General features: G+C 41.7%; 1 protein-coding gene across 12 annotated transcripts in view; it reads right to left on the minus strand.

The window, feature by feature from the left end:
* BDNF (brain derived neurotrophic factor) overlaps positions 1-12,505 on the minus strand; it is a 57,814-nt gene that overhangs the window by 25,720 nt on the left and 19,589 nt on the right. For 2 of the 12 annotated variants that reach the window (XM_069469746.1, XM_069469738.1), the window contains exon 1: positions 11,645-11,728. The exons of 4 other annotated variants lie outside the window; for them this stretch is intronic. Coding sequence is in view for 2 of the 8 variants with exons in the window: in XM_069469734.1 (XP_069325835.1) it covers positions 10,840-10,989 (150 nt within the window). In the remaining 6 variants the exon portion in view is untranslated. Of the gene's footprint in view, positions 1-10,054; positions 10,332-10,839; positions 11,135-11,644; positions 11,729-11,967; positions 12,295-12,505 lie in introns of those variants that run through there. 6 more of the 12 variants (XM_069469734.1, XM_069469739.1, XM_069469743.1 and 3 more) reach the window with 5 other exon arrangements.

Genomic DNA, 12,505 nt, shown 5'->3' on the forward strand with positions numbered 1-12,505 from the left:
CTACTAAGTGAAGTATCACAAGAATGGAAAAACAAGCACCCTATGTACTCACCATCAAATTGGTATTAACTGACTTAACTGACCAACACTTACGTGCACATATAGTAGTAACATGCATCAGGTGTCGGGCAGGTGAGAGGGGGAGGAGGGTATGGATATATTTATACCTAATGGGTGCAGTGTGCACCCGCTGGGGGATGGACATACTTGAAGCTCTGATGCAGGTGGGGCAAAGGCAATATAGGCAGCCTAAACATTTGTACCCCCATAATATGCAGAAATAAAATAAATAAATAAATGCATCAAGAGTGAAATATGGTTTCTTACTTGAATATTGTAGGTCATGGCTATAGACAACCTGGGTGGTTGTAAGAGAACTGGGTTAGGTGAAGTCACTGGGCTATAATCCTTGCTCTGGTTCTATAGCTGTGCATTTTTGATCATTATTTAGCTTCTCTGAGCTTCAGTTTCCCCCTCTGTTATATACAGATAATACCTGCCCAGGCTTTTAGGGGGCATTATTTGTAGTATCAAATGAAATGAGACATGTGAGTATCTTTTTTAGTGTATGGACTACTGCATATTTGGACAAGATTATTATCAAAATATACAATCTTGTCTACATGACTTTTGCAGTAAAATAAGATTGGAATCTTAGTGACAACAAACCAGCTGAATTTTGGTTCTTATACCAATGCCTAACTGGGGGCACTACACAAAGGCAAGTTTTTATAACTCCTCATGTTGCTTGGAACAGCTGTGGTGAGGTTCTCCTAGGTTTTTATATGAGACTGACTCTGAAGAGCAATTACGGGCTCTGGAACAATAGATGCGACCACATTTAAGAAACTCATTGTTAGAGATGTGAAAACCAGACGATAATCTGGTATTTTAGGAAAAGCATTTTAAAATAAATTTCATTAATGATAAGACATTTGAAAAATTAATAAAACATTTAAGATGAGGTCATCCTGTAATGCTTCTCAATCATTATACATGATTATTTCTAAAAATTATGCAATGCAAAAACATTCATATTTTTAAAGCAATATCTACTTTATCAGGTTATCATTTGTGAATGTTCTCAACAAGCAGGTGAACACTGCTCTTGGTGTGAGTGCAAGTGAATGGTCACAGAAATGGGCAGCAAGACTGTCATTTGCATGATTGCCCTGCTCAGGTGTGAGAGAGACCGCTAGGCACTTGGCTGTAGTTTTGGTATTAGAAGGAAAGCAGAACCTATTCCCATTTCCTCATCCTGTGATTTTTTTTTTTCTTTTTTTGCAAATCACAAAAGAACTATGCAAATGTTTGCTTCCTTGCTGTATATCAAGAGGTTAAACATTTATGAGCTGATGATGCTAACTTAGTGCTCCAGTTATATAAGCATATTTACAGGATCCATGAATACCACCTGTGGATTCTTTCACTACATGCTTGAGCAAAATCACCTGCTGACTTCACAGTGATGGGAGACCTAACGAGTGAATGTGTTTCTAGCAAATTCAAGAGATGCCATTACTAAATTACTAAGTTAAACATGTTATTAACTAATATTTGAAGGCAAAATAGTATTCACTAAACTGATTTTTCGTCTTTTTCCTCATTCAGCATAATCATGAAACCAACTTCTAGTAAATGGAAACATTCTCACAATCTAAGTCTTTTAAGGAGAGGAACACACAGAATTTATAAATACTGTCCAATTAAAGACACATTCCTGACTACTAGGAGACCCATGCATGTAAAAAAAAAACAAATCCATCATAAAGTCAGTGGAAGCAAACAACATCTTTGGTCCAGAAGTTTCTTTCTATTGTGGCTTCTATTGTAGAGGCATTGCTGCACATAGTTCCTCATGAAGTACTCTTAAATAGCAAAATGGCTTAAGATATTGTCTAACAAGCATTTTTGTTGTCTTAATTTGAACACAAAATGATACCTGAAAATCAGAGGATAAAAAAAGTTCAACCTCTAAAAGAGAGAAATAAGTTCTTTCAAAATGTTACAGTCAATAAATGAAAATACAGTATAGGCAAGAAGTTCTAAAATAACTCAGAGAATTTACTCAAGACTTTTTTTGTTTTTAGAACAGCCCTCTTTGGGAGGGAATATATGAATAGGTAATAAAAGCCTTCTGTGGGAGAATCAATGGAGTTCCTTCTCAAGTAGACCTGAAGAAGGATAGGATCAATGTAGGGGAAAGGAAACCCAACTAGGCCAGTGCCTGGTACCCGCTGGGCACCCAATTAATGCTTGTTGAATTAATGAGTGAAAGAATCATTCCCTGCAGATAACACTTTTACTTTTTTTTTTAAAAAAAAAGCTTTGAAATGGAAGAAAATATACATAAATTATAAAATATGTGATGTCCTAAAGAGATGTGAATAGTAAACTGTTTTGCTGACCAACAGTATTAATACTTGAAAGCAGTTTGAAAGATCATAAAGAATAAATATTCATTGATCCTTGGAGTGGGCTGCTTAGCTTATGGTCTAAACTTGCATTATATGACATCTCCATGTTGGTTAACCTCTAACTGTTCTCCAGAAGAGTAAAATAAGTTATATAAAGAAAAGTAACTCTATGCATGTTGAAGCCTGATGGAGTTGGGGAAGGAGTCAATTTCTTTGAGAGTTTACATTTAAAAAGAAAAACTCTTTGGAAAACTGATATCTGAAGATTTTGTGGTTCCCAGAAAGTGAAGGTGAATGATAGGAAGTTTTCTTAGTTCAGCTGCTGAACTCTCTACAACAAATCTAATGTTAAAAGTTAATTTCTTAAGCCATTTGGGCATCTGAATCTGATAAGGACTCTTTTTTTCAGACATTCTGTTCTGCCTGACCCAACGGAAAAATAACTACTTTTGAGAATCCACATATAAGTACGGAAAAAGTAAAGTACAGCACTTTGCAAAGAAATGGAAAGAATTTCTGATACTCAGTTCATGATGCAAAACACATCAAGAATTCAAAGATAGACATACGTGATTGTCTTCATGTGGATTGTTTAGGAACTAAGAATAAGGAGCACACTTATGATCAGTATATTAGAAAAACTTAAGAATATAAAGGTACTTCAGAGAATATCTAATTCCAACCTCCCACTTTAGTGTCATTTCTAGAAGGGTTTCAGCCTCCGCTTAACCATTTATAAGAAACTGACCAGATTCCAAAGAAGCCTCTTTTTTCTTTATCAGAGTATAAATTACCCTAATAATGTGTTTTGTATGCAGTAAGCATTCAATATTAAATTAAATGCTTAATTAAACTGAACTGAAAGTTCTAGCCATCATAGGACCTAATTTTACATCATTGGTCCCATATCTTCTCTCTGAGGCAACACAAAATACACCTACTCCTTCTTCTATATGATAGTTCTTCAAATTTTTAAAGATTGTCCTCAAAACAAGGATGTCGAAAATACATCCTGCATGCTGCCACTCTAATCCCCCAGCCACAGCAGGCATTAACAATCAGAACGTCCTTTCTCCTTGAGCCTGGACAGTTTCGGAATTCTTCCCAACCCAGCATTCCAGGTAGCTACTACCATGGGATTAGAGTTGCTAAGGGAAACAAAACCCATTTGCCATTCCAGCCTAAGTTTTCTTGTCCCCACGCCAGCCATTTCAAGTTCCCTTAACGATTCCTCACATGCAATGCTTTCAAATTCCCTATGCATCTGGTCACAATGATCTGAGTGTACCCAAATTTATCAATGATGTACCTGAAACAACCTATTTCAGTTCTTGAACTGCAGATAATATTCTAGACACAGTCTATTTAACAGAGAGTTATTAGCTTTTGACTTTGAGTATTATGTTTCTAACAGCACAGCCCAGAATTTCAGTCATATTGTCAACAGCCCCTAGTCACACCACTGGCTCACACTGAAACTGCAGTTAATTTAAAACACCCAAGTTTCCTTTCTGCAATCTGCTGATAAGTCATCCCCCAAAACTGCACCCCCAACTCCCTCCCTATTCTATACTGTGTTTATGCAATTGATTTTTTGAACTTAATCACAGTAATTTGCATGTAAGTAAATGTAAATGATCCAGATTCTATCATTCAACAGAATGTCTGTAATATCTGCTGGCTTTACATTTCAATATGATAAGCGTATCGCCTGCGCCTTCAGACACATTATCAGCCAACATGTCAGTGCTGTGTGTACGTTCCCACTGTTGCATAAGAGAGAATACCTTTGAGAGTTTGGCCTAGGAATGTGGCCTGGGACTCCGCCAGGCATCTCGCTCCAGCAACATGGTTGCAAATTTCTCGACCTTTAGATTCTACATGATGTAAAAGAAATTTGTCTGTGTTTAAAAACACATTCACGAAATAAGTGAACATGTGAAAAGATAGAGAAACTTGTTTCAATTTGGGAATATTTTCAGTTTCCAAAGGCACATGAAAGCAGAAAGAAGGCATCAGAAAATGGAACTGCTGATGGTAGCAGCTCCAAAATCAAGACTGATTAGAGTAAATCCCATGTGGCAAAAATTTTATTCAATGAGCTTCCTTCTCTCCCCACACCCCTCCACACCTTTTTTTAAGACTTTTTTTCCTGAAAAAGAAAGTTTTCTGCCCCTGATTGCTTCTATGTATGACAAAAAGCACAGGCAATATAATGACTTTCTTTGGTTATCATGCTATATTATCAAAATTGGCACAACTTTAAGATATACTATATTTCATTCCCTGAAGCACAGTAACTGGCATCTCCACCGGCATCCAAAAATTTCAAGACATTTAAAAGAAAATCCACAAGTTTATAGTCGCTGTGTAAATGAACTTTAACATTTCATATATATATATGAACTTTTCATATTTATTTCAAACAATTTCATGAGTGAATCAAATTACACATAAGAAATTTTAGAACTAAGCCAACTAAATGACTTTTATAATAGGTATTTCCTTTCTTAAAATTTTTTTCTTATTTTTTTAAATTTCAGAATATTATGGGGTACAAATGTTTAGGTTACATATATTGCCTTTGCACTGCCTGAGTCAGAGCAACAAGCATGCCCATCCCCGACACAGTGTGTAAACTTATTTCCTTCAATTTCTGCCTTCCTGTCAGCAAAACAAATAATTATTTTTCTATAAAGTTTCTTCACTGTCTATATCACTAGTGAGAATCTGAAGCAACTATTAATCAGTCTATTTGTTCATTCAACAACATTTATCAAAGTTGTCGAAAGCCTCCTCTGCCATCAGCATTGTTCTAGATGCTATTATGGGAACATGTGAAAATGAACTAAACATAGTCTTTATCATCAAAGAATTTTAAGCCAATTTGCAATTATTCGTTTCTGGTTCTTTTACTATTTTTTTGGTGCTGGCTCAGATATATATCTTTATTCTAAAGTTGAGGGAATCCTTATAATTTCCTTCCCCTTCTTTTTTTCCCCTTACTTTTTTTGGCATTTACAATCCTGCTACATATATGACCCTTTATTTTATTCTTATGCCTTCTTAAATCACTAAAGTTAAAACTGAATCATAGATCAAAGACATTCTTAAAGGCCTCTCTACTCAATTTATTTGGTGTTATTGTATCTCAGAAAGTGTAATGAATTGCCTGTGGCAAATGAATCAGATCAGAATCTTTGTACTCAACGCTTCAGTACATATCCCTAAAAATAAAAAATGTTAAAAAGGGGGCCAGCCCTTGATTCCTGGCAGGCTATTTTATATTTGGCTACTACATTAAAATGCCAAAAGGACTTTGTGTATATATCTAGTTGTGGATCTGCTTGTTTTTAAATTTAATCTACAATTCCATATGCACACTCTCCCCCGCCCCCCACACCTGCCAAATCTGAATAGGATGGCAAGGAAATCCTAGTAACTGTAGCCTTGGAAAAATGGTTCATGTGGAAATAAGCCATTTGGCTGGTAAAGCTGGAGATTTCATTCTCTAGGTGGCACTATTACTTCAATTTTTGATGAGTTGCTTAAATTACTTGAAACTGCCTGGGTGCCTTTTTTTTTTTTTTTTAGTTTCCATTATACAAATCTTAATTTCATATGAACTAGTTGCAATTAAATGACAGATTGCCTTCTAGGTTTTATTTTAATAAGCCAATCTGAAGTTCAGTGATTTTTTTAATCATATAATTTTACATTTCCTTGTTACATTGTCTTAGAATTAAGAAATCCTCTTTTGCCTGTTCTCCTCTCTCCAAAAATGCAGAGGCATGTCAAAAACACAGAAGGTCGTCATAAAAGTTTCCGTCAGACCAAAGGAACAAAGATGAAAGCACATTTAAGAGCTACTAAGTTCTGGGAGCTTTCAAAATCAGGACATTACTACCATGACAACCAATGAAAAGTTCTTTCAAGTAAACCTTTGGGGAAAACTACATAACATTTGTTACACTCTGGAAATAAACTTTTACTTTATATGGCTGTCACTGAAGCTTGTAAATTTACTTCGTTTCCCCCCAATCACTCTCCTGTCACACACTTAGTTCCTTAATTTACCTAATGCAACCCATCCTCAAATGTTTAAGCAATCTATAAGTGAGATATCAGAGCAATGAGCCACTTTTTAGCAGCCAGTATATTTAGTCAGATTTACTCACCAAGAGCATAAGTGTCCCAGAGTTGTACCTGAACTTGAATACTTATTTAAATGAAAGCTTCCATATGTATCTGACCAGATACTCATGTTTTTCTACAGAAAAGAGACTGCCTTCCTGTGCCACTTAGAGAACACACCCATTTACCACCTTCTCCCCAGGAAAACTTTTTCAATGTCAATACATTAGAGAGCTCCATTGTTCTGTCTCTGCCGTCAATGATTCCATATGTTCAACAATTGAGTCCATGACTTAGTTCTAAGAAGTCTTTTTAGTGTAAGTATTCTAGAAATCCAGTGATGCATTTAAGTATAAAATTATTTAGGATTAAATAATTCTGTATCTTAAGTGGAAGTTTAAGGGGACTTTTAGGATACCTATGCCTAAACTTAATAATATCAAAGCCTTCCTATGTTTTCTAGGGTTAAATCCCACATGCAAATGACATACGGATTTCATTTGCCAACATCATTTATTGCTTAGCATTGCTCCATACTAAACAGAGTAAATGGATGCAGAGTGTAACCAATAAGTTTGCTCATTCACTTCTGAATCCCATCTGTGCATGTTATTCATCCTAATAAAGAAAATTTATCACAACACAACTTAATGTGATTCTTGTTCAAATGATTTCTTCCTCCATTGAACAACAGCCAGCACTTTAAACCTAGAATTTCACAAAATTCTCTCCTCGATTCCTCTTTAAAATGCATTCACAGCTTGAGATCCCAGAGCTGCCAGTGGATGAATGGCTGCACTAGATGGCTGAGAGTCCTTCAATTAAGCAGCAATTTTGCAATTAGTGGAAACTGAGTGCTCTACAATTGTTTGAAAACAAGTTGAGACAAGTTAGCAATTACCCTATTAAAGGGATATATTCACTTGTATTGGACTAGGCAGCCCCCTCACACAAACTGAACTCTTCCACACAGGGAGATGCAAGTTGAACGTTAATGTTTTTATCATTAAGATAAAATCAGTATTATGGACATCTGAAATGGGAGTGCCTTTCATCTTAAAAGATAGTCAGAGTTGTCGGTTTTCATTCAGGAAGTCTGAAATTGTTCTTCTCTCCACTCTGGGACTAATTTCCTAGATCTTAAAATGTTAATAAACTGCTAGTACATGACCTTTCCATTCTGTACATCTTCAGTTTTCTTAAGATTAAGTCTATGACTGAGATTCAAAGCTGCTGGCTGTGTTATATGTCACAGTTCACATATATAAGAGCTCTGTGTGTGTCTCACACACACACATAGATTTACAGAATGTTTTAAAAGATAAATGCAAAAAAAATGTAAACAAGCTCTTTGCTATACTATTAGGTGGGCGTGCTGAACTCGCTATGTGTGCTGAGCTACAAACCAGAGCTATTTATATTAGAAACAAATGAGATTATCAATCATCCACATTTTGACTACTGAAAAGCTGGGACTCTTAAAAGATTCCAGGAAGAGGAGGATAGCTTACATTCTAATGATGCCCCTTGTAAACAAGAAACCCAAGGATTTTGAGCCAGGATTTTAGAAATTTGCATTATTTACAGGATTTCCCCCTCCTGGGGAGTCAAAATGAACCAGAAATACCCCAGCACCGCCCTTCCACACCTTTGGCCATTGTAAGATTAAGGCAATTAACTCACATAGCATAAATAAATCATTTGAGGTGATCACTGCATTTTAGGCAAATGATCCCTTTCTTGGTTCCTTTGGTTTGCAAGTAAAAGTTACACACACTGAAAGGATATTCTAAAGCAGATTTCCCAAATGCTTTATTTTCTGGGATACACAAACATTGACCTACTATCTTAAATGGCCTTAAATATCACCTTAATTTAAACAAGACTTCCAGGTACTAACTCAGCTCTGAATGGGCTATGAAAGTCTCCAAAGGTATGTGAAAAATTACTGTTATTTTGCTTTAAAAAAATGTGATGTCTAAGTGTGTCTGCAATGTTCTAATGCTTCAAAACACGTACGTAAGTCTTGTTTATCTGGAAATCATTTCTTTCTGCTTATATCATTTATAAATAGAAAATGTTCTTGTAATAACCTAAAATAGTTCTACATACATAATGCTTTTCGAGTCATAAGACTTACTACTGGTCTATATTTACCAACATTTATCACATTTTACAAAATAAAGTAGAAGGAAAAAAAGACAACGACTTTATGGCCCTGGAATTCCAGTAATGGTGACCAACATGTTTTAAATTCCAGTAAAGGTTATGGTTACATTTCAACAAGTGTTTCTTTCCTTTCTCTTACCTCTGCTACTAACCCAGAGGTAAATTTACAAAAGAAAAGAAGTCCAAAGCAAGGCATTTGCAAAATCAGGGAATAGGAGTTTAGTGATTGTTTTAAAGAGGTGCTGTTCCCAGCGTCAAAACTTGTAGTATAATTTCAGTATGCCATGTGATCTGTCATGTGTAATGGCGTGAAGCTCTACATGTCATAATCTCAGAAACCTCCGACCTAAAAATAATGTTGCATGAGGTAAAGCACTGAAGGCTCCCATGCTTAGACAAATTAAATCTGTAATTATACCACAATAAATTAAAATGTAAAAAGTACTTATCAAATTGTAAGGCCAAAATGCCTTTTGACCTTATAACAAACTCATATAAAAACCAGATTTTGGATAAAAATAAAGGAGGGGGAGGATATTTTCCAAGAAGTTGAGTCACTTTGGGGATCTCGTTTAATAGCACAGCACCTTATTTATACACAGCTAAAAAAAAAAAATCAACGTTCCCAATTATATATCACTTTGCTTTAAAGATAACTGTACTAGGAAGATCAATAAACACTCAGAAATATGCTTTTCTTTGCTTCTGGCCAAGAACACGCCTGCATTCTTGTTAGAAAATGTTCACTGGTTGCTGCTGACAGTGAGGAGTCAGTGCAAGATACCTGGAGAACCCTAAAATAACATCCAGGAAGCCCTAACACAACCACCAACTGTGGCTTACCAGAGCTCCCCAGCGCAAGGAAAACTTTTTGCACTGGAGCCAAATTAGAGTGAGGAGTCTAAATCCGACTAGTCGCACGCCCTACTGAGCTGGAGTCAGAAGCACCATTCAAGTCCCTCCTACCAGCTCCCTAGGGGATCCCGTACAACCATCCCTTACCACTCCCCCACCCCCAGCCTCCCGCCCACAGCAGCTGCTCTTGGCAGCATGGCCGGCAGAGGGCACTCTCTACCTTCCCTAGCACGGCTCTCCCAGTTCCCTCCTCCTCCTCCTCTTTCTCCTCCTCCTCCTTCTCCTTCCCCCCCCCACCCCGGTCCCTCATCCCCGCTCCACCCCCAACACACAAACGCTGCATCCTCCAGTTCATCCCCGCAGGCCCAAGGCTTCTTCCCCTTGGGGGTGTCCCCAGTCCGCGATTTCCCCTTTTCCTTGCCCGTCAGGCATAAAGCCCCCAACCCTCAGCTATTTCTTTCCAGGCTCAGCTCACTCACCCATTTCTCGCTTCCTGGCTCTGCATCCCCAGAGACCAACCGGAGTCAGGAATTCCCCATGTACCTCCCACCCACCCCCCAAAAGTCAAAACTTTTAATGTCCCTAGAGAGTGCTCCAGGAGCGGACGCAGCAGAGGGGGAGAGATGTGGGTACGGCCCGCCCCGGAGTCTCGCAAGACCCTTTCAGGTCTCCGTGGCAGAAATGCTCCAAGTTTTCCAAGCTGTACTGACTGTGGACTTTTAAGTCCGCTTTGGTCTCAACTCCAGGGAAGCAGGTGACCACGTGCAGCCGGGCCCAAGCACCGGGGTCGGGATGCGGGCAGAGGACGCAAGCTCCCTGGCCCCTCCATCCCAGCAAATCGGCGCGGGGACCGAGCAGCGCACGGGAAGGATTCGTATCCGAGCCCCAACACCCTCCCCTCGGTCAGGGCCCCCGACAGCTGGCACCGTAAATCTCTCGCTATCCCTCCTTGGCAGGGGGAGGGTTTCGGGGATCCCTGGGGCGCCGTCTTGGCTCCCACCGCGAAGCTCGGCGTTTCCTCTTGGCCTTCTCTCCCCTACTTAAGGGCTTCCCGAAGTCCCTCTCCCTGGGGGTGCCGGCTGCCCCTCCGGGTCGTGGGATGTGGGGAGAAAGCTCCCCAGGGGCAACTCCAAATCCTCCCTTCTGGAGGAGAGGAAAGAAGGAGCCTGGCCTCTTCCAACAACTTTGCTGGGGGGGCCTCAATCAACTTTCCCCAGCCGACGGGCGGCTCCCGCGCCAAGCCCCACGCCCGGCGCTCGCCTACCTCGGGGTCCACACAAAGCTCACGGGTCCCCGGCGGCGGAGTCACATCGTTGTCCCGCTCCTGGCCCCAGCGCCCAGCCCTGGTCCCCGTGGCGGTGCTGCTCCCCGCCGGCCCCACAGCAGCGGTGGCAGCTGCATTCAAAAGTCTCATCAAAGCTTCACGAGGAGGAGGTGAGGGGCGCACCGGGCCGGCTGCTCCGCCCGGCCCGGGAGCCCAAGGAGCGACGGGGTGCGCGGGACAGCAAGCGGGCGGGCGCGCCCGGGCGCGGCAGCGGGGACCCGGAGCTCCAGCCTGCGCCTTGCGCTCGGGTCAGACATTATTTAGCTCTTCGGTTGAGCTTCGATTGGTCAAACGGCGCCGCCCCCCGCTCCCCTCCCCCGGCTCGCCCGCGCTACCGATACCCGTTCGGGGCGGCAGCTTAAAGTGAACGCCGCGCCTTTTCCTCGCCCCGGCTCGGCCCCCCCCGGGCCCCACGGGACGCCCGAGACTCCCCTCTCCCATGGGGCCTGTCCCCTGCTGCCGTTCTCTCGGGACCACGCGACGTCACCCCGCGAGCCCCGCGCCCGCCCGGGGCGCCTCGGCGGGACGCCCGCGGCTTCAAGGGGTGGTCGAGTCCCAGCCCCGTGGAACCCCGCGTCCCGCACCCTCTGCGGAAACCCGGGCAGTGTGCGCTGGGGCGGGTGGGAGCCAGTGCGAATCGGACGCCCCGAGGTCTTGCTCCCCTCGCTTGCAACTCTCCCCTTCCTCCCCATCCCAGCACCCAAGTTCTGTGGGAGAGGTCGTGCGTTTCCCGGGCCACAGACACACCTCTCCGCACCTTCCCGCACGACAGAGCTTGCAAAGGCGACCACACAATGAAATGGCACAGAGCATGGGGCTATTGGTTTACTCCGCTGCCTTAAACACGCCGGCTTAAACAGAGTTCGCGCACTGACCTCTCCAGAGTTTGCCTAATAGGAATTCAATCAAGATAATAACAGCATTTTTTATTAATGAACGCCCCCAGATAACGTTACACCAAGTTACTTGTTCCAGCCAGGAAGCCGAGGCAATGACAGACCTCACTGAAGGCACACGCTTTCTAGCAGACCAAACAGAAAAACGGAAAGAGAAAGAAAAGAAACCCACCTTTTCAGTTACTACTTGTCAAAGTAAACATCAAGGCAGCTGCTCTGGGGAAGACTTCGGTCCGAAAACTCCCAGACTCTATTATTTTTTCGCGTCCCCTTCGCTTAAAAAAGGGTGGGTTGGGGGGGGCGAGTCTTTGGTGCCCAGTATGTACTCCTCCTGTTCTGCAGCAAAGAAGTTAAATTATTGATAGTGGAAATTGCATGGCGGAGGTAATACTCGCACCCCTTGAGCGAGGAGCTCCATTTGATCTCGGCAGAGGCAGGGAGATTTCATGCTAGCTCGCCGGGGGGAGAGGCAGCGCCAGCAGCCCTCTCCGCGGTGAATGGGAAAGTGGGTGGGAGTCCACGAGAGGGCTCCACGGTGCCTTGACGTGCGCTGTCATATGATACCTCCACTGCCTCGAAATAGACACTCTAGTGCACGAATTACCAGAATCAAAATTCAGCGCATTTAAAATGATACATCTTTTATTAGAAGAGTTCCGTTCTAGGGCATTGCATGCTTTTGCAGATGTTTTCACTTCCAGCCCTAGCAA

This window comes from Eulemur rufifrons, chromosome 6, assembly GCF_041146395.1.
Source record: "Eulemur rufifrons isolate Redbay chromosome 6, OSU_ERuf_1, whole genome shotgun sequence".
Taxonomy (NCBI): domain Eukaryota; kingdom Metazoa; phylum Chordata; class Mammalia; order Primates; family Lemuridae; genus Eulemur; species Eulemur rufifrons.